The 22,880-nt window shown below is 43.9% G+C and overlaps 1 protein-coding gene across 1 annotated transcript in view; it reads right to left on the bottom strand.

Moving 5' to 3' along the window:
- Positions 1 to 3,191: 3,191 nt before the first annotated feature.
- Positions 3,192 to 22,880, bottom strand: part of LOC126412939 (protein O-mannosyl-transferase TMTC1-like) — a 685,657-nt gene continuing 665,968 nt past the window's right edge. Inside the window, exons 17-18 of the mRNA XM_050082830.1 lie at positions 11,735 to 12,001; positions 3,192 to 3,284 (exon numbers count right to left, since the gene is read on the bottom strand). Of these exons, the coding sequence (XP_049938787.1) occupies positions 3,192 to 3,284; positions 11,735 to 12,001 (360 nt within the window). The remainder of the gene's footprint in view (positions 3,285 to 11,734; positions 12,002 to 22,880) is intronic.

Genomic DNA, 22,880 nt, shown 5'->3' on the forward strand with positions numbered 1-22,880 from the left:
TTATCGCACCTATCGAGGTTCACGGCGTTGGCTAGCAGGGCGCATTCTTCGCTGCCTCGGCCGCGCGATGTATTTGGTTTTGGGGGCCTCTGGTGAGGTGCGTCGGCATCTCAATCAGCTGCGCCTCTGTCGTCGCTCGGGTTCTGCCGCTCCCCGTCTGCTTTCAGCGACGGTGCCGTCCGGTCAGCGCCCTGGGGACCCATCTACTGGCTCGCCTCATCCCCAGGTGTTACCGACGATGCCTTCCATTTTGCCCCATGGCGACGCGCCGCCGCCGCCGCAGCAGCAGCAGCAGCAGCCGCCGCCGCCGCCGCTTGTTCTCCCGCCGGCGCCGCCCGCATTCGACGCTTCGTTGCAGCAGCCAAGCGCCTCCCAGGGTCACGCGCCGCCGATCGCTTCCCGTGACCAGCTGTCCTCCGCCATGGAACTCCCGCCCGCTCCGGACCACATGACGTCATCGCGCGTCGGCTACCCCGACGCAATGGAGGTTGATCCATCGGTCACTCCTGTCTCTTTACGGGCGCATACACCGCATGTTGACGTGCACCCTGGACTAGTTTTTCAGGCGTTTCCTAGCTCCCCTCGGACCGAATGGCCGGGTGCGGGTGGCACAGCCTCGCCTGTTGTTAGGCTCCCCACCTCATCGCATACGTCAACATGTGGTCCTCCCCACGGCGGGCGGAAGCCTTATCACACGACCGTTCGCCGATTTGCGGGGGAGGAATGTGGTGTCACCGCCAGACACCACACTGGCTAGGTGGTAGCTTAAATCGGCCGCGGTCCATGTAGTACATGTCGGACCCGCGTGTCGCCACTGTGATCGCAGACCTAGCGCCACCACCAAGGCAGGTCTCGTGATACGAGAGTGCACTCGACCCCAGTTGTACGAGAACCAAGCTACCGCCCAGTTGTACGAGAACCTAGCTACCGCCCAGTTGTACGAGAACCTAGCTACCGCCCAGTTGTACGAAGCCTTTCTCTCTCATTAGCCGAGAGACAGAATAGCCATCAGCTAAGTTAATGGCTACGAACTAGCAAGGCGCCATTTGTATCAGTGCCTATAGCTTACGAGTATTCAAGAGAGATGTATTCCAAGGACTAATAAAAAGATAAGTAATAAGCATCTACATTCTTTTCTTCTTATTCATTTATAAGTTCTCATGTTCCAGACTTCACGCCCGTCTGCTTTAGCCGTGCGTGCCCTATCGGCTACAGCGTTAGTGTAGCTTGCATTTTCAGCCATCTAAACTTCACGGTGTCGGCCCAGCTACCGACACAACACTAACCATATTATTTGCACCTTTCGCTGTGTGGTCTACGTGAAGTCCATTAAGTGACAAAATTGTCGTTCCTTATCACGAAAATTTCAAAAAAGAATGCCTGTCTTCCAACAGTTCACCCTACCGTACGTCCAACGAATAAACATTTCATTTGGAAAATAGTCACTGTAAGTTTCTGAGTGTATGTTCTGATGTCTATTGATTTACGTATTTACCACACGCCGAGTCTTTCATGTTTCATTCAATTTCTCTCCGGAAAGCTCAAAAACTTCTGTCATTTCACGTACTTTGGTAATTCCCTTTTCAACTTACCACATAGTTAATTTCATGGTGGGCAAGGTCCTACATGTCGAGCACTGTTGTCCATGCATTTCCTGTCATATTACTCAAATTACGTTTACACAGTGGAAGTGTTGCGTGTGTCTTTTGGGGGGGGGGGGGGGGGGGGAGGGGGAGGGAGACGTCACACAAATAAAATACATTTTGTTTTCTGAATATACACTTTATTGTCAGCTTCCTGTCTGTGTAAACATAGCATTTCATGAAATACAAACAGTGCATTTTCGAATGCTGGTCATTTACAAATAAACGAAGCATTGTGTTCAATAAGAAAATCTGAAGGGTTAAGTTATAAAAGCAATTTTACTTGTAATAATTTCACATTATTTAGGAATATCTATGGGATTCTGAATAATAACGACTGCTATGAAACAAGACGGCATGCTATTTCCTTTGGCCTTCATTTCGAATCAGACATGATTTTGATCTTACAATGCGTCGCTGCATTAACTTAGATGCCCCATGTTTCTCAGCCCCATCTCATTTTCTTAAAAACGCGTACTTTTATTTTAAATTTAGCAAAATTGAAACCGATAAGGAAATTGTTCACTATAGTCTTACACTTTAATAATGATATTCATTTAGTAGGATAAAATAGTCGCTTAATACAAAAATTTTCCTCACCGAGCGTTAACTAATTAATATATCTGTACAATACGTGAAGGAAATTTTCTTCGCCATTTGCTAAATTAATGAATGAATTTTGTGCAAATTAAGAGGCAGAAGAGAAACTTGTGCTTGGTAACCAACACTCGTACACCAAACTAAAAAAGGGTGTCGTGATAAAAAATGCGGTTACAAATTTAAACTAGTGATTATATTATTACAGAAACGTTACGCTTTCAAGTAAAATAATTAAAAGTATGCCATTAGGACAACAGATCTCCTTCTAGAAACAGATAATTGGTGCCTGTCTGGGTAAAAAGCGCTTCACAAAATGGGTATGTAAGGAGCGAAAGAGCATGCCTCTTCTATACGTTAGTAGAATCATAAGGAGGCACAAACAATTAATTCTTATGTTTAGGATGTGGAGTTGTCACACAGCGACAGTTTTTCGCTACGTCCAAACTTCACAGGTACTGAAAACTGTACTCGGTTCCTCACACATTCACATACGACAGTATCGTTATTCATTCGGCATATTCCTTCGCTCCCATCAATTGGACCATGTCTTCAGTCTCCTGTACCATTTGTATTCGTATCACAACTTCTCCCCATTTTCACCAAAAGTTACAAGTTGTATACAAGGAGAATTTTAAGCTCACAATGTACGAAGGTGTTTATTTATGGAAAAGTAGAACAGGAGTTTGTTAAATATGTGTGTACATAAATAATGTATCGTAGATTGTTTCGCTACGTATCTTAGGGTAGAAGAAGGTAGTCACTCCTCGGTTATTGAAGTGGTGAGAATACACACCCAAAACTAGAGCTATAGAGGCGGGGTGGGCAGAGAGGTGGTCCAGGGGTGAGGGGTGGGGGCGGGGGTGCCATCGGCGGCTCAGTCGCAGAGTGTGGTCCTCGTGTGGCGGCGCCACGTCACAGCAGGTGGCGGCGCGGCGGCGGCCGGCCGCGTCATCCCGTGGTCAGCTCCGTCGAGAAGTCCTCCTCCGTAGGCAGCGACAGCGGCGGGAAGTGCTCCTCCGACCAGTAGCTGTAGTGGTAGCCCTGAGGACACACGGACGTCGTAAGGGAAAAGCAGGCAGACCTCAAATTCCCTAAATGAAGACATGTTACAACTAAGGCTGCAACTATGTGTAATACTTTTATTTGCTGCTAGCCATTCCCGGCAATACCTTCCTGTGGCTCAGTCTGGTTAAACGAAACGCAAGAAAACAGAAAGCACTCGTAGGGAAACAGATATATGAAAAGGTTGCAAAATCAGCCAACCAGTTGCAAACAAAGATTTAGTAGCCATTGACCTAGGTTTCGATATTTATAAAAATATCTTCTTCAGAAGGAATGGGCCTTCTTACATCACATACCAGGTAAAGAACTAATAAACCTTTGTTAGCAACTGGTTGGCTGATCTTTCAACCTCTCCAGATTTACACAGTTGCTGTTTCGCACCCATCTTTAAGGTTTTGAAATGTATATATATGACATTCAGCAACTCCTCCCCTGTCTCCGTCTATCTTCACCTCTTCCTAACTTTGTCATTTCTTTCTCGTCCGCTCTCTATATGTCCATCAGCTGCCACGCGGGATTAGCCGAGCGGTCTTAGGCGCAGCAGTCATGGACTGTGCGGCAGGTCCCGGCGGAGGTTCGAGCCCTCCCTCGGACATGTGTCTGTGTGTTTGTCCTTAGGATAGTTTAGGATAAGTAGTGTGTAAGCTTAGGGACTGATGACCTTAGCAGTTTAGTCCCATAAGATTTCACACACATTTGAACATTTTTTGTCCATCAGCTCTTCTCCTTTTCTTTGTCCATATTCTCCTCTCCCTCTTTCCCCATCTCCTCCTGCCCCATCTTTCTGTCCATTCGTTTTTCCACCCTTCTGTCTCCATTTTCTCTCACCCTTTGTCCATGTCCTCTTCCCCCCTTCCCCCCTCTCTCTGACCTTGAGTCTTGTTCATTATTTTTGCATATCCAGATTCTGTAGTCTAATCATAAGTCGATAAGCCATTAACCGGGACTGTCCTGCTTGTCAACAACACAAAACAAACACCATCCGAACAGGCCTCGAAGGCCAAACGGTACCGACTGGCCGGCGTGTCACCCTCAACCCTTAGGCGTCACCAGGTGTGGATTGGTGGGCATGTGGAAGTCCTATTGCACCCAGCTTGCCAACAGCATTCGGCAGACCCATACGGTAACCCAATCCAAGTGCTAGCCAAGTCCAACAGTGCTAACTTTGGTGATCTGACGGGAACCAGTTTTAACACTGCGGCCAGGCCGTTGGCATATATATATATATATATATATATATATATATATATATATATATATATATATCCGTCTCAATGTTCATTAGAGCATTGTGTAACAATGTGAGAAGGAAAATCAGTCAAGATCTTTTCGAAATTATTGGCAATAATTTTTCCAGTCTGTGTGTTACGGATTTATTTATATACAATATATACTTTAAAAATAGAAAAACATGCGCATATTCGAGTCCAGCATTGTGTAAAATTCTAAAGCCCTCAATGGAGAACTGAAGCAGATTTAAGGTTTTTCACAAACGAACATTTACATTGTTATTGATTTCTCTTCCCCTTTAATTACACCATATACATTTATATATTATGTGTGGCGCTCTAGTAGGTACATAAAACACACACGTATTCAAAGCAGTGTAAACAGCTCAAAGCAATCGGTGAAGAACTTTCAGAGAATGGAGATTTTGTACAAACAGACATAAACATTTTTATTTTTAGAGGTTGACCAGTGTCACCTCATTTTCATTATCAAGCGTTTGCATGTAAGTGGTCGTATTTTTACTGTTTGTTGACACAACATGAAGTTAAAGAGTAAAATTTTTTCAATAATGCCGAGGCGTGTTCTAGTCAGCGTCGTCAATTCATGACTTACTAATGACCATGAAGATGAATTTGCCCCACAGCAAATAAAAATATAGCATAATGTTATACAGTGAACGGAGACATATATTATTTCAACCAGTATCTGATTGCCGTTGACCCATAAAATAATCGAGATACTTTATTTAATTTGTTTTAACAACTATTTCAATCTTGAGAGAGCCTTTGACATTTTACAAGCTAGACCTGAGCGACAAAATTTCGGAGAAAATTCAGAGACACTTTTATGAGTTTATGAGTATTTTCTTTAGAGGGATCGTGGTCTCGAGCGGCTCGCTCAATTCTGGTTAATTTTGACGTCTTTTTTCCGTTGCTCTTTGTATGCCTGCTTTCCTGGCAACATTCGTTAAGAATTAACAATGATACGCGGCAGTGTGAAGAGATTAATCGATGCAGCGTTGGCAGATATGTACTTGAAGAAAATGATTAAAACCCTTTGTGAAGTTCAGATGGAAGCTAAAGCATATTGACTTGAATGTGTGACATCGGCAAATAAAAGCCAAACGGCTAAGGATCAAAAGGACTCAACGTAGTGATGTATAAATACTGCAGTCCAGAGTAGGTTCCTGCACAATAATTCTCACAAAGAAGAGAAAATGTTCGGAACACTGCATAAATCATAGTAGTCAACATTCATGTTCATTAAATGTAAATACAATGGGTCAGAAATAAAAAAAAGTGGAACACAAGGAACATATGGCCATATGCCACTGTAATCGTAATTACTCGCCGACATAATCGTTGAGGACTAAAATGTTTGGAGATGCAATTTTGTGACACGCAAAACGGCCAGTAGTCTGCATAAGTATTTTTTGTGTTTCGTGTTGTTACCAGACCTGTTAGGGTATGTAAGAGGCGTCATATGTTGCGTGGAGAAAACATGTGAGATAACGTTATTAGCACCTGGTACATAGTTTGCAAGGGGCGTCGTTGTGAGACTCCATTTGGCAGGCTCACTCAATCTTGCGTTATCCAGATCTTTTGGGCATTCGGATGTAACAGCGATCCACTGCTGGACAGTATGGAAAAGTGAGGGCAAGCGTACACGTCGTTAGTTTTCCGGCGACCACGTCTGTCCGTCACAAGGGGGAATCGCCGTATTGCGCACCAAGCACATCGTATCCCTCATATCTTTGCCTGCTATCCAAGAACAAGGAATGGACTCCCTGCACTGTGCTTTACCATCCCGCATCATTCTTTCAAGAATATTAGGAGATTTAGAGGTGTTACTCTTGGTTTCATGGCGTAGGGACCCGTCTGGTATTCAAGGTAACTGTTGGTATTGACTGTGGGAACACGGATGGCAGAATGGCTTGTTACGGACGTCCTGCACCCTCCTGTGTTATCGCTCAAGCGAAAGTATCATGGCGTCATTTCTCAATAGAACAATACTCGTCCATACGTGGCACGTATTTCCATGAACTCTCTGCGTGACGCTGTGGTACTCCTACGGCCAGGAAGATCGCGATATCTGGCCGGAATAGAACATGTGTGTGACCATCTCGGATTCGTACTCTGTCCCAGTGCCGGTATACGGGACATGAAGGACCGGTCACCAGTTACAACCGCTGTGGGCCTGCTTGCCTCAGGAGATGATACATCGGCTTCATGGCACACATGCTGACCGTAAAAGTGAATGCATCCATGTGAGAGGGGATGCAATGTCATACTGATGGTTCAAATGGTTCAAATGGCTCTGAGCACAATGGGACTTAACTTCTGAGGTCATCAGTCCCCTAGAACTTAGAACTACTTAAACCTAACTTACCAAAGGACATCACACACATCCATTCCGAGGCAGGATTCGAATCTGTGACCGTAGCGGTCGCGCGGTTCCAGACTGTAGCGCATAGAGCTGCTCGGCCACTCCGGCCGGCCGTCATACTGATAAGTGGGATAATAGTGCCAACTTATTTGTAGTTTTGACTCTGTTTTGTAATCACAGAAATAAAATCCATGTCCTCTCAATCTGTGAAGTTTAATTTAGTTTCCTCACTGCGATCTTAGTGCTTCATCTAGTTCTGGGATTGCGAGCCTACATACATATACATTTAATTCATACATATACATTTCTACAAAGAAATGTTTAATACGGCCATGGCGTGCCATCAAACTAATCGTACAGCTAAATTTTGATACCGCTTATTGCTCTATTTATCTGGTCTATCTTGTATGTGTTTAGTCATGTGATACGTTATGAACGGATGCTTATTATAAGATATGATATTTCACAAAAGTCTGGTATCGACTTATCAACGAAAAAAGAAACTAAATACGCCCATATTAAAACTGTTTGTTTCCATTCAGAAATAGATCGTTCAAACGGCGCTCATAAAATAAACATATTTAATTTACCTAAATGAAAGAATAACATATGTGATTTCTGATTTGTACATTCAATGCCAAATAATTTATATTAGGTGCTTACTTTGTAACTTTTAGCAGAATGAAAGCTAAACTTGAGTCAGCTGACACACGATTCCTTAGGGAACTTTTATTGTTAGTCATTTTCGAAAATAATGACTCACAGGCACAGGTAGGTGAAAATATTGTCAAGATAGCAAACGTCAGCTTCTTTGGACAACTATATGTGCCTGCATTAAATTCTACTTTTCTACATTTTTAATGTGAGCATTTTGTGCTCACATTCCCAGATACTCTTCTAACTTTGTTACATCTAACCCTCTTTCTTTTTTCTTTTTCTTTGTTTCGATAAATTTTGGAGTCCATTTTGAAACATATTTGAAATCAGACACTTGTATTTCAATTTCTTACGTTTTCAGCCAATAATTTATACCAAGTTCAGTTTCTGCAGTGAAACTGCATCTGCATGCATCCAAAGTTTAGTAGCTCCAACAATACTTAAAACTGAGAAAATATCAACGAAAATTCTTCCGTTTAAGAGTATGTTAGTTAAGAAAATTCCTCAGTGATTCTTACCTAGTCTGGATTTTCGTGTAAAATCTAACATTGGTAATTTTCCAAATTTGAGAAATATTTTTAATTTTAGGAAACAATATCATTATTAAAGTGGGCTATCATAACAATAATTGTTTCGTTTGGGTCTTAATGCTTTAATTCAGAGTGTGTAAATCATTGAAATGAAATGCTGGCACATGTCCGCAGAGAACATTAATCTTGTAAGCCAAGTAACATCAGTTAACTACGAGTATTGCACATCACGATAAAGGATGACAGCCAAAAACAGTTGCAGGATAAAAATTTATTAAAATTTCTTGACCAAGGTTTCGGTACATATAAATATACCTTCATCAGAAGTTGGCTGTCATCCTTTATCGTGAAGAATTTCAACAGTTGCTGTTGCAGCCATGTTTAAAATATTGCACATCAGTTAACTATGAGTATTACATAATTTTTCACTCATATTTTAAAAACAGCCTGATTTCTTGCAAACAATCCACATAGGATTGATGTACGTTGCTCCTACTCAAACAACGAATGTTATTGCATGTCAGTAAGCCGTTGTACGCCGAGTTAACTTCAGTAACGTTTCGATCTTTCTTTTTTATTAGAAGCTTACGACGATGTAAGGTTTACTACTTTTGTGACTGATAAAACTGTTATATTATCAAGGAGAATCAAATCTTCCATTGCACACAAATCTTCTTGATTAATGATGAAATGACTGTCCAATATGCGCTTGGAATGAAGTAAACAAAAAAAAAGGAAAAAAAACTGCGCACCATATTGGGTAGCACTAGCATTCGCTGTAGAAACAACTTTGCTTAAATCTATTTTTCAGTCAGTGACTTGTTAACATTCGTACAACGTCTGTGCCCTTAGAAAGTGTTAGTAACGGTATTATCACAATCAATTCTTTTTTGTCGTCATTTTTGAAACAATATCGAAGCTATGAACGAACTTGACTTCGTTAATTTCAATGGGTCGTCTGGTGACCTTCGTGTCGCCATCCCGTTATTCCCTGGGACAAAATATGTGTACACCAATTGTCTGCGTGCAGCATTATTTGCCTGAAGCGAGCGAAATATTTCTAAATGTTTGCGAATCGTTAATTGGGACATGACTACAAGCTCGGTATTCAGCTAGTGGGACGGAGAAAACCACCTAAAAGTCACCTAGGCCGGCCAGCACCCCAGCCTTCGTCGTTCATCAGACGGTCGGATTTGATCCGGGTCCGGCGTACCTCCCAGTCCCGTAGCGTCACTGTAACACGTATGACTGTCCGAGCGTGTACCTGTAAATTATTTTAATAATATTTGTTTATCCATTAATACTGTATACTAACTTACTGCAACTTTCCTTTGGTACAATATAAGGCGATGGTAAAGCTACGGAAGTGCATAATACCAATTTTTCTATTAAAGACACTGCGAGAGACGTTGTGCTAAGAGCACCAGCCTTATAAGACTGCATGCCAGTAGGTGTCTAAGAATCCTGAAAGTAGATTAGTACGATAGTGTAAATTTGTACCCAACACCAGTATGACGTTACAGGTCGGACGGACACAACCTCAGTTACCGTTCACTTCGTATCACCAAAGTTGCGCCTGTGAGGTTAGGTGGAGAAACGTGACTTGAAGTTGTGAATTTTCCACCTACACATTGATCATAATAGTTTCCAAGATTTTTTGTAATAATTATCACAAGCACATACAATTATTCAAACATGTCAGGAGGATAGGTTGATAATCAGCTTAAATCACGAGAGCGCAGAATATTCATGTTCATCATTGTAAATTACTGCCGGACTGCCAAAAACTATATGCCACCCATCTGGAAGGATACACCTTTAATACTGTACAACAATCGAGAACCCTTTGAGTAACGAGAAGGGCAACATACGTGTCAACTGTAGTAAGACCTGTAACCATGCTGTGCAGCTTCTTCGCGGAACAATATTATTAAGACATGAAATTCTAGTATCTAGCGTCACTAACACGAAGAGATATATATGCAGAGCTGTTCGATGCTTGTAATGATGTCTCTCAGTCTGGAGAATTGTTTTATGAAGCTTGTGATGTGGTCTTCTGTCTGGAGACTGATTTATTGAAGCTCTCACGTAGACTACCCTGTGAAGCGTCTTCATCTCTGCTTGACTAGTGCAGACTGCAACCTTTTGAATCTGTTCAATGTATTAATGCCTTGGATTCGCTCTACATTTTTTGCCACTCATAGTCTCCTCCATTGCGAAACCGATTTATTGAAGCTTCAAAATGTGTCTCAGCACTTCTCGTAGTCAAGCTGTTATCGATAATTTCTTTTTTTCTCACCACGTCACCACTCTCTGTTACTTCCATGTCAAGTCCGACTCCTATAGGCCCCAGTGCAGTCTATACATAACAGCCATATTTAGGCAGTTATCTGACAGCAGTGATGTGGAACTACATTGTTCCTAACAGGCTGTAATTTTAAAGTATCTATTAGAACTATTTAGAGCTAATAGCTAGTTTATGGCGTTGGTCTTTTACAACTGAATAACCGAAGGAGGTAGACTTTCCTTGTAAGGAGAAAAAATTTGAAATTACACGCCATGAACACTTTTATATAGCATGGTCGTGAGTGTACACGACCTTTAAATATATACCCAGAAACTACGCATGATAAGAGGTTGTGGAGACGTATTACCCTCTCCCATAGTTCAATTCCTTCCTATCGACATGGAGCAGTGATGAGGTCACTTGTCGGATGAAATACTGGGAAAGTATTTCTTTTCTCAAGATCCGATCGATTGCGTAATGGAAATCACAGTTTACATGCCATTTTTCGCTACATCTTGCAGCTACTTCTCTACTTAGTTGCCGGTCAGAGCTAGTCATCTGTCGTGGCGTTGTACATACTTTTCAGAGCCTTAATCATAGAAGGCAGTCACTTCTGCATTCCACCAATTATCTGCGCTCGTCTGCGGGTCGTTGTCTGTGCCAAAATGCTGTCCATACAGCCAGCAGTTCATGTGAGCATAGAGGTGAAAGTCAAAGAGAGCCAAGTCGGGGCTCAATGGAACGTGATTAAACACTTCCCACTGGAAAGTCTGCAGGAAGGCCTTGGTTGCAGCTGCAGAGTGCGGCCTAGCATTTTCATGAAGAAGGAAAGTGACTGACGACGACTTTCCTCATCGCTCGCCCCTAGTTGCCCTTGGTAGACGGCTTTCTCCAGTTGCCTGATCCACTCGCTGACCTAGATTGTCGGTCGACAGTCGTTTCCTTCCCCCGTCCGCCAGCATCGTAACCGTCTGTACGTGCTATTTCGAAGTTCCTGCAACATTGCCTCACTGTGCCGTCACACATGTTAATTACGTTATGTGGGCTACATGAAATCAGGCTCATCCTCTCAGCGCGAAGAAATTGAATGAGAGCAGGCACTTCACACTTGGAGGAAGAATATTTTTCTAGGCATGTTTACCTGCTCAGTATACGGTCGGAACTGAAAAGCGCAATGTTACGCCATAGACGGACGCGCAAGAGACACTGCACACTACATCTGCGCAAAGAGTCACCGGATTTTCACTGTGGTTTTAATTTTGCCACCGATCGGACCTTGAAAAAACAAAAACTAGCCCTCGCACGTGACTGGCAGACGGGTGTACAGTGGAGACATTTGCCTGGTGGAAGACGGCGGTGCCGGAGTTCTGCCCCACGTGGTGCAGCCAGAGCGGCCTGCTAGCGGCCGTCGCCGCCGCCGCCCCAGCCGCTGCCGCCGCCGCCGCGACGCCTTCCGCTTCGCCGGCAGGTCCGGGCCGCGGGGCGGAGCCGGGCCGCAGCACCAGCGTGCGGTTGCGGCTGGGCGCGCGCCGCCGCCACTTGTCGCTCGCGCCGGCCCGCCGGCTCGTCTTGGGCCTCTCTGGCGGCTGCCTAGCCGGTGTCGCTTCCTGGAAACGAATCAGCGTGCTTAGCAAAGGGCTCTGCAACGGAGCGTCGGAAATTTGTGACACTGTTCCACTTTTGACATGTGACCCAATGAACGGAAAACTGACAGTAGCAACGCAGACAATATTTGATGCAAGGATATAACAATTTCACCTAGAAAGCCAGGAAATAATCGTCCCACATTATCCAACACAGTCCATGTTTCACAACCCCACATCAGCACATGTGTCAAAGAATTAAGGAACCACAGGAGACATGACGCTAATACAGACTCTAGCCCTTTCCCTGGTGAGCACGTCATTGTTATGCTGTTATCTGCACTGAGAGACACACTTGCGGCTGCTATAAAATACTTATCAAGCGATTTTAAGAAACTGTTACGTGAAAAAGTCTAATTTTTGCAATTATTATGATCTGATATCTTCCCTCGATCAATGTAAATTCCTTTCGGTACTCATTATACTTACTGCTCTGCATCAAATCAAGGAAAATATTGCACAAAAGTTTAAAGAGATTGCTGAGGTAAAAACACACTGTGTAAATTTTGCTTATGGCTCATTTTATCTCATACACTGAAGCACCAAAGAAACTGATATAGGCACGCATATTCAGAGATATAACAACGGGCAGAATACGGCGCTGCGGTCGGGAACGCCTGTATAAGACAGCAAGTATCTGGCACAATTGTTATATCGGTTACTGCTGCTACAATGGCAGCTTATCAAGATGTAAGTGAGTTTGAACTTTGTGTTAGAGTCGGCACACGAGCGACGGGACGCAGCATCTCCAAGGTAGTGATGAAGTGGGGATTTTCTCGTACGGCCATCTCACGAGTGTACCGTGAGTATCATGAATCCCGTACAACCTCAAATCTCCGACAACGACGCGGCCGGGAAAAGATCCTGCAAGAACGGGACCAACGACGAGTGAAGAGAAAAAATGGTTCAAATGGCTCTAAGCTCTACGGGACTTAACATCTGATGTCATCAGTCCCTTAGACTTAGACCTATTTAAACCTAACTAAACTAAGGACATCACTTACATCCATTCCCGGGGCAGGAACCTGCGACCGTAGTAATAGCATGGTTCAAGACTGAAGCGCCTAGCACCGCTCGGTCACAGCGGCCGGCAGTGAGGAGAATCGTTCAACGTAACAGAAGCGTAAAAATTCTACAAATTGCTACACATTTCAATGCTGTGCTATCAACAAGTGTCAGCGTTCGAAACATTCAATGAAACATCATCGATATGGGTTTTTGAATCCGAAGGCCCACTCGTGCACCCTTGAGGACTGCACGACGCAAAACTTTACGTCTCTCCTGGGCTCATCATCGCCGAAACTGGACTACTGATGAGTGGAAACATTTTGCCTGGTCGGATGAGTCTCGTTTCAAATTGTATCAAGCGAGTGGATGTGTACGGGTATAGAGACAGCGTCATGAGTCCATGAACCATGAATGTCAGCAGGAGACTGTTGAAGCTGGTGGAGGGTCTGTAATTGTGTGGAGCGTGTGAGGTTCGATCGATATGGGACTCCTGATACGTCCAGATACGACTCTGACAGGTGACACGTACGTAAGAATCCTGTCTGATCACTTGAATCCCTACATGTCCATAGTGCATTCCGCCGTACTTGGGCAATTCCAGCAGGACAATACGACACACCACGCGTCCATAATTCTAACAGACAAGCTCCAGGAACACTCTTCTGAGTTTAAACACTTCCTCTATCCACCAAACTCGCCAGACATGCACATTATTGAGCATATCTGGGATGCCTTGCAACGTACTGTTCATAAGAGTTCTGCAGCCATTCGTACCCTTACGGATTTATGGACAGCTCTGCAGGATTCATGGTATTAGTCCCTTCCAGCACTACCTTAGTCATTAGTCAAGTCCATGGCATTTTGTGTTGCAGCAGTTTTGCGTGTTCTCAGGGCCCCTACACGACATTAGGCAAGTGCACCAGTTCCTTTGGCTCCGCAATGTATATTGCTGTGTATGAAATGAAGATAAGATCTGGAACAAAAGTGAGAGCAGAACGATATCTCATTTCGTTCTCAAGTTACTGGTCTTTCTATCCGGTAGACAGGCGCGCGCAACCCGTCCATTTCTGGCCTTGCACATCGGGAACCATGTGATCATACAAATCCTCAAATTTCAGAAATGGTTCAAGATATCGAATCACCGTTTTTTGAAAATGGCAGCACGCAAACAGGTATGTTAGTTGTACAATAAATACTGAATACATTTAAATTCACTGAGATATGGAAGTAACTCGTCCACAGCAGTGAGATGTCGGCGAGGCGGAACGTAGAACCACATCAACAGCGCTTCAGGAAAACCCCGTGGCCGATTGTCATTCTGTTAACTTCCTCAGCACGTTGTAAATGGTGGAGCATCACGAGTTAACTTGTTCACAACAGTTAAAGGTCTATTCTTGATAATGGCCTTAGTCTGGTGCGCCACATCCTGTTGAAGTTTATAATTAGGTCCCAAAGGCTTACCAAACTATCGATATGTGAACTGTTAATAATCACCCACTGTTCGAAGTAATCCCAGACATTCTCTGTGGGGTTAATATCAGGTGATTCAGCAGGTCATTCCAGCTTGTGGCAAGATCAAATTTACAGTTTCAAGGAAGGCCCATCAGATACCAAAATAAACTGTGGGATAAAAGATATGAAAACTGTGTCTGAAAATCTTACGTCTACGACGTCACATATGTGTATGTGTATTGCATCACGTAATATATAACTAAGGGTGGCATAGCCAAAATCCTGGTATGTATCGAAGTGCTGGTATGTATTCACATTTTGCACACATGCTTACATTAAGAGGATGCTACGTAAAATACATAAGTTTTTCAGATGCAACACTCAAATTAGACGATGGAAATCACGTCCATCATTCAGTACACTCGATTTACATACAGTTGCCCGAGGGAAGCCTTTCAGACACACAACTGGTCGGAATCTACACGAAAAGGCTCCAAAGTGTGGCATGAAGTTCGACAATGAGGCAATCCTTTCATTGGACCGTTGACTCCCCACACATTTCGGGGTCAAATATGACGGTTAGCTATTAGAAGAGCAGGAGGTCAACGTTCTTAGCAACATTTGATTCTGCTGACACCCCCGGACACTTAGACCCTTCTCTAAGGACATGTGGGACTGCATACCCATTGAGTGTGATCGCACGCCTTTGCAGTGCAGTGCAGCCAAAAATTATGCTCTCATGTACAGTTTGGAACCATTAGGAACCGTTCAGTACCATAAGACGAGATACGAACACTATCCAAAGCAGCAAACGGTACTTACGCTTTTTCAGTGTTTCTGTTTTGTGCTCTCCTGTGGGATAATGATTGTGTGTGGTGGGGAGGGGGCTGGGGTCATGACACATGCGTGAACAAGGATTTTGGTAAAACTCGGGATGACAGCTGCCCACCTTTACTAAGAATAATAAAAATGTGCCAACTCAGAGACAACCTGTGAAGTAGTACTAGGCCCCTGCAGGCACGCAGCGCCTTCATACCCTCTGATTCCAGATTATTAAAGTAAAGTCACAATCTAATGTTATACAACCATTTCGGATTTGTTGCATGAAACTATTCATACTCCCATTCCAGGTTGCAGCAAACAACAGTGCTTGAATCCATTGACAGAACCGACAAGCCATAAACAGCTTAGTGGCGAAAGACCTTCCAATAGGACAAAAAATACTTCTGGAACGAGGGCAGAAACTACTGGAAGAAACAGCATACATGCTCGCATAACCAGAGTCATCAGACGTATATTCAAAGCCTTAGACCTTAGTGAAATACCGACAACAGTCAATGCTATGATCTCACATTTTGCAAAATACAACGTTGCTAAGGTCGTTACACTTTAATCTATTGCAGACCTTAAACTGATTTGATGAATAATGTATCTCTTCTTACTTTTGGAAACATGCCTTTCATATGATGTATTTCTCTGAATTTCTAGTAAAGTAATGTGTCAGTCACCGATATAAACCAATTATTGGCATTATATCATAATATATGCATAGGGAGTGATAAAAAAATTTTGAAAGCTGTACAGTCCAGAACCGGTATGCTGATCAGGCAAAGTCGCCGTGGGCTTCGAGGCAATCGTCTCACGAAGCATCATGTTGAAGGTACCCCTTGGATAAGACCACATATCCTTCTGTGTGAAGAAGTTTATAACTGCGTGATGCACATCCTCACCGGAGGGGGATCACTGATCCTTCAAGTCCTTTTTTAAGTGATCGAAGGCGTGATAATTGCATCGGGAGAGATCAGGACTATAAGGCGTGAGCTGGAGTATCTCGCACTTGAGGTGGTGTAACTTTTGCGTAACTCCTATGTCGGCTGGCGTCTTGTGTCAAATCGTGATCAGCAATTGAACTTGGCGCACCATTCCACAATTTTTATTCTCGAGTCAGAAACATACAAATTTACAGTAGCCATACACATCAATATATATATATATATATATATATATATATATATATATATATATATATCTTCTGTTATGAAGCCCAATCTCCTCAGGTACTCTCTGGATCGTCCAACTCCTGATCGTAATCTGTTTAAAGATTTTCACACCAGCCAGCTCTCGTTGTGTCCAAGTGGTAGTTCTTCAGCTTCTGGCGTCTGCAGGCGAGGCGTCGACTTCTTCCATAACTCCAGCCTTGCCTTCTCTGGTGAGATGGTGAGCTTCTCGGATGTTCTCAGGAAGCTCTTTCACGATCTCAGCCATTGCTGTGGTAGATTATGCCCGTGCAGTGGATGGCCACTGTCCTGTTCCACTTTCAGTCTCTCCTTGTTGGCAGCCACTGTTCTGCGTACCCATGGTAGCGCTATTCCAGCCAGGCAGTAGAGTTTATCAGTTGGGGTAGGACTTAAGCAGCCTGTGATCAACCTGCAGGTTTCGTTGAGAGCAATGTCTACTTGTCTGGCATGAAATAGCCTTTACCAGACTGGAGAAGCATATTCAGCAGTAAAAAAGCACAGTGCCATTGCAGAGCAGCGAATAGTTTGTGGATGTGATCCCCACTGGATCCCCGCTAGTTTGCGAATTAGGTTGCTTCGAGCGGAGATTTTCATTTTGGTGTTCTTGCAGTGAAAAAGGAGCCTCAACGAAGATTGCAATGATTTCCGACCAAGATGAGACTTGGAATCGGGCGTACCCTGGGCGTCAGGTTTCTCTGGTGGCTGATCCTTTCACACCAGAATCATCATCTTGGTCCTTTTCAGGACCACAGTTGACCATACCACAATGGTGGCGTTCGATAGACATGCTGCTCGATACGCATTCTTCATTCTCTAATTGATGTGTCCTGTTGCTTGTCCTTGAGCAGCCAGCAGTCAAGAAAAGAATAACAGAACTTAGGTCCTATTTGAATGCATGCCACTCTAATCCCTTGCCCACATGACAGTATATATATATATATATATATATATATATATATATATATATATATATATATATATATATTGAAGCTGCATCATGCTGCATGTACGCTGCAACGACAACCTCAGATGGAACTACTCTGATCGTTTATTACATATTCTATTTCCATTATTAAAATAATAGGCAGGTTTTGCTCATTAAAAGATGTAAGACTCATGTAAGGTTCAAGTGCTACTGCGAGGTGAAGCCGTTGACACAGCAAAGGAGTTCATTGTGGACCGCATAGAACCAGTAACTGCAGCCCCCCCCCCCCCCCCCCCAACCTGGATCCATGTCTGAACCTTCCTTTTAGCAGTCATTCTCCAAATCAAATAATATCAAAGATGATAGAAGCAGTTCAATTACGTTAAAAGAATTGAAAACAATCGAAGATTCAATTTTCGCGTGTCGTTGACGACGATATTAGATTTGGTGTTCCAGTCCGTTTTGGACAGTGTGGGAGAAGGGAACCGGAAGTTCCTGTTCCAAACGAGCCCTGAAGGAGTTGCCTTGATCTTTTTGAGGACAGCATATTAAACTTAGGTCAGAGAGCCTGAACGTTATGCACCAACTTTCTCACTGGCTTACCGTTCCCCACAATGTGAATTTTTAAGACTGCCAGACTTCGCACGGTGGTAGCAGTAACGCACGCCCCGAGACACACGAATTTTCTCTGGCGGTGCTCCTGAATGGAAACGGCCCTCGCGTCACCCGACGCACTCCGCTCTGCCGCGGTGTCTCCTCCCCACACCACCCCGTATTTAATTAATATATCCCCGGTGCCGCAGAAGAGCTCGTCTCGTCCCACCGTTGTCGCTGCTCGCGCAGCCGTAGGACACGCGCCAGACACAAAGAGATGTGGGGAACTTGATTAGTGTGCGCAAGATGAAAGGAGGCTCCCGCAGGCTGCCGGGGGCGGACCGCGGCCCCGCGCCGGACGCGCCAGCGGCAGCTCCTTGCCCCACGCACGGAGGGCCTCAAGGGCGAGGCGAGCGCGCACAAAAGAATTCAGGCGCGTGCGAAAGCGCCGACTGTCTGACGAGAAGACAAACTGCAGGAGCAGCAAATGGCGCGGCATGCGGGCGGCGAGCGCCGGCAGGAATTCGGGACTTCCCCGGCGTTGCGGGGGAAGCAGATGCGGGTCGTTCCGAGAATAGCGCCTAATTGGATAGCGGCGGGGAACGGATGGGCCGGTACTCGCTGCTCCAGCGCGCCGTGCCGGAATGCGGTGGAGGGCGCCCTCGGCCAGAGGACGCCGCCGCCTCGCCGCCTGATTGCGACGACTGGCTGTCTCCGAGCAGCGCTCTTTTCTTCCCCCTCGCGCAGTGAGAAGTGCCGATTCTTCCATTCTCCGCATATGTTAACGGCGTAATGGTGCTGGCGCGCGCCTGTGTCTGCACGAGACTTCGAATTTTCTGTTCAGATCATGCGGTATGGCTTGAGACGCACCTCACAACAGACAATGTTTTTTTGAATGATTTCGTGATGCCTTCAGCTGCCATTCTCTTTATTTCATAAACAATTGCGTATAGTTTCAAAAATGTTTCAAATGGCTCTGAGCACTATGGGACTTAACTTCTGAGGTCATCAGTCGCCTAGGACTTACAACTACTTAAACCCAGCTAACCTAAGGACACATCCATGCCCGTCACTCGATTCGAACCTGCGACCGTAGCGGCCGCGCGGGTCCAGACTGTAGAGCCTAGAACCACTCGGCCACACCGACCAGCTGTATAATTTCGTTCTCGAGCCACTTTCAAGTCTTTTATGGACGCGTTTTAGTGATAAATTACGCCATGCACGTCCTATCTCCCATGACTGCATGTACTATTTTAGGAGCACGTTACTTTTGACCAATTGCTTAAGACTGAAAATGTATAATCGTAATGCAATAAGGAGATCGGTAGCTTATGGCATCACAAAATCATTCAGAAGATTCATCGCAGCTGCAGACCGATCGTATGGACAATCATTAAAAAAAAGCACTCCGTCTTCAGGCCGCAAGTGGCCCATCGGGACCATCCGACAGCCGTGTCATCCTCTGGTTGAGGATGCGGATAGGAGGGGCGTGTGCTCACCACACCGCTCTCCCGGTCGTTAAAATGGTTTTCTTTGACCAGAGCCGCTGCTATACCGGTCGAGAAGCTCCTCAATTGGCATCACGAGGCTGAGTGCACCCCGAAAAATGGTAACAGCGTATGGTGGCTGGATGGTCACATAGACAATCATAAAATAACAAATAATGTATTATCACAGATACAGATCGGATTTCAAACTAAATGTCCGCAGCTTGTGGTCTCGCGGCCGCGTTCTTGCTTTCCGAGCACGAGGTCCCAGGTTCGACTCCCGGCAGGGTCATGGATTTGCACCTGCCTCGAGATGACTGGGTGTTTGTGTTTTCCTCATCATTCAAGGCGAGATTGGACTGAGCAAAGGATGCGAATGTGTACGGGCGCTGATAATAGCGCAGTTGAGGGCCCCACAAACCAAACATCATCATCATCTAAGTAAAGGGTGCGCATAGTGAGAATGTTATATAAACATATAGCGAAAATGTACTTAATTACTTAGACAATAAATTATAGGCTGATGGTAGATTTCGCTTCCGTCAAAGTTATTTGATTACGTAAATCACAATACACTTTTAAGTAATTTAGAATATTACTGAGTAACAGGGAATGCTTCAAAATGGTTCAGATCCTATACCTCTGACGAAATCAAAGATATCATTAGGAAAGAGAGATTTATTAAGCTGCACACTACGTGTATTTAGAAGCTGAGAGAATCATATTCTTGGGATTCGAACTTTATAATTAACTCAATTGGGAGGAGCATGTTACAGATATGTTAGAAATATGTTATAGAATACTGTGCTTACATAATGCAGCATCAATATTTTAAATATAGCTGCACAACAGCAACTGTTTCACGTAATAAAATTATAAACAGCCGACCAGTTGCAATGGATAAAGAAATTCTTTACCTAGGTTTCGACAAATATAAATTTGTCTTCTTCAGAAGGTAGCAATTTTCATTAGTGAGGACGGCGATGGTACATTAGTCCTTACTAATGTAAAATTGCTACCTTCTGAAGAAGACAAATTTATATTTGTTGAAACCTAGGTAAAGATTTTCTTTATCCATTGCAACTGGTCGGCTGTTTATAGTTTTATTATAATGCAGTATGGCACTTTTTGTTCTTGAGGGGGAACGGGCTAAAGTTCACCAGCTCCAAAAATGTGTTATGATAGTTCTTTGTGATGTGATCTCAAGAGCATCCCGCAAACGCCTGTTTAGGGAACTACGGATACTGTCACAGGTGCCCAGTATATTCACTCCTCAATGAAATTTGTCATTAAAACTGTACCTCTTTTTAAAACCAACAGATTAGTTCACGGTATCAATACTAGAAATAAAAATGATCTTCATAACGATTTGAAGTCATTTACTTCGGTCCAGAAAGGTATCCATTATTCATGAACACACAGTAATAAAATGTTTAAGTACAAAATGTTCAGTTTAAGAGTAAGCCTACAGGATTTCTTGGTGAACAACTCGTTATACTGCACTGATGAATTTTTTCGGATGAGGATGTATGGCTTCAACAGCCTAAGAATTATCACATGGCCGCGCGGAATGGCCTTGCGGTTTGAGACATCATGTCGCGGACTGCGCGGCCCCTCCCGCCGGTGGTTCGAGTCCTCCCTCGGGCATGGATGTGTGTGTTGTTCTTAGCGTAAGTTAGTTCAAGTTAGTTCAAGTAGTGTGTAAGTCTTGGTACCGATGACCTAAGCAGTTTGGCCCCTTAGGAATTCACACACATTTAAATATTTTTTGAACTATCACATGCACCTAGGGGTACTGACGTCGACATGTTTTGTTAATTATTACCTTTTCAATGACAATAAGTGTGAGGTTTCTTCTTACTTCTTCCCCATCCATGAGGACTACATCGCTTGGTTTTTGTGGAAGATATATTGGGGTATTTAGTTTTCTGTGTAAATATTTATTGAGTATTCTTGGTTTTATGAAACGTTGTAGATTCTCTATGATATCCTCAGCATGATTGTATTGGAATGGAGAGTTTTAGTAACATAATATAATAAATTATATTTTGGAGCGTTTTTTAAACTCCACCATCAGCGAAATACAAGGTACTGCATTTTTATATTTACGCAGAAATGTTGCGAGAAGTATGCGTCATCTAATGTAGGTCTTGATTTACCTGTCCAAAAACATTACACAAAGTTCATTGTTGTTTTCCTACAGCATGTTTCAAAAATCCTCGCATAGGCCCTAGGGGTTGCTGAGGGGGCTTGGTAGTTAAAGTTCTGGTAATGATACATATCCGGAAATGTATCTTTTGGATACAAAATAAATTTGAAAATCCGATCGCATTGGAACCTCCCATTTAACGTCGGTACGTAATAGTAGAGCTGCACAACGTATCTGTGAGAACTTTTTCAGAATCAGCTCCGTCCATCATATAACATTTCCGTCCGTCTACAACAACTGCTGTGAGACACTAGTACGTTAGCAAGAGACATGGTTGTCTGAGGTGCCACACGGACACGCACCATAGTTTGTGAACAGGGTGTATGTAAGCATGGCTGCCGATACACCTTGTGCAACCAACAGCAGGGTTGCTGCGTGTGGCAGCTCCTGTAGAGCACACAGGTGACACCTCATTGTCTACCCTATGTGCTTGCTGTTGAGCGGGAGATCCGAAAGTGATCCGATCTTCAAACTTATTTCATATCCAATCATGCGTCTTGATATCAAAACTCTATCTACATTTATATCTACGTAGATACTCCGCAATCCACCGTGCGGAGAGTGGCGGTGAGTACCCAGTAACACTACTTTCACTTGATTTCTCTGCTTACATATAAATACCACAATGGCTAATTCTGTTACTCCAGGTCTTTCGGTCATCCAGACTGCTGCCCTGAAACTACTGAAATGCGTTGAGAAAACACTGGTTAGGTTTCCCTCTGCATACACCTCTTCGACGTGACTGCACGTATGATTGGGCTATCAGTGTCGAAACATGAAAGGCATACCATATTATCAAGGTCCATGTTCTGGCTTGTTTGAATCATATAAGTAGTTGACCGCTGTATCGCTTTCCAGGGCAGAAGAAAGGTCGTTTCTGTCGTAATGTCATCTGTATTTTAATGGAGATCTGCTATCATCAACACGTTGCAGGTAGTCAGCTGAAATCTAGATCGGAAATAACATACATAAGACATTACGACCGATAATGATCTTCTTTCTGGTTGGTTGGTTGATATGGTGGAGGGGACCAAATAGCGAAGTCATCGGTCCCATCGGATTGGGAAGGATACGGAAGAAATTCGGCCGTATCCTTTCAGAAGAACCATCCCGGCATTTACCTGATGCGATTTAGGGAAATCGCAGAAAA

The sequence above is a fragment of the Schistocerca serialis genome, chromosome 7, assembly GCF_023864345.2.
Source record: "Schistocerca serialis cubense isolate TAMUIC-IGC-003099 chromosome 7, iqSchSeri2.2, whole genome shotgun sequence".
Classification (NCBI taxonomy): Eukaryota; Metazoa; Arthropoda; class Insecta; order Orthoptera; family Acrididae; genus Schistocerca; species Schistocerca serialis.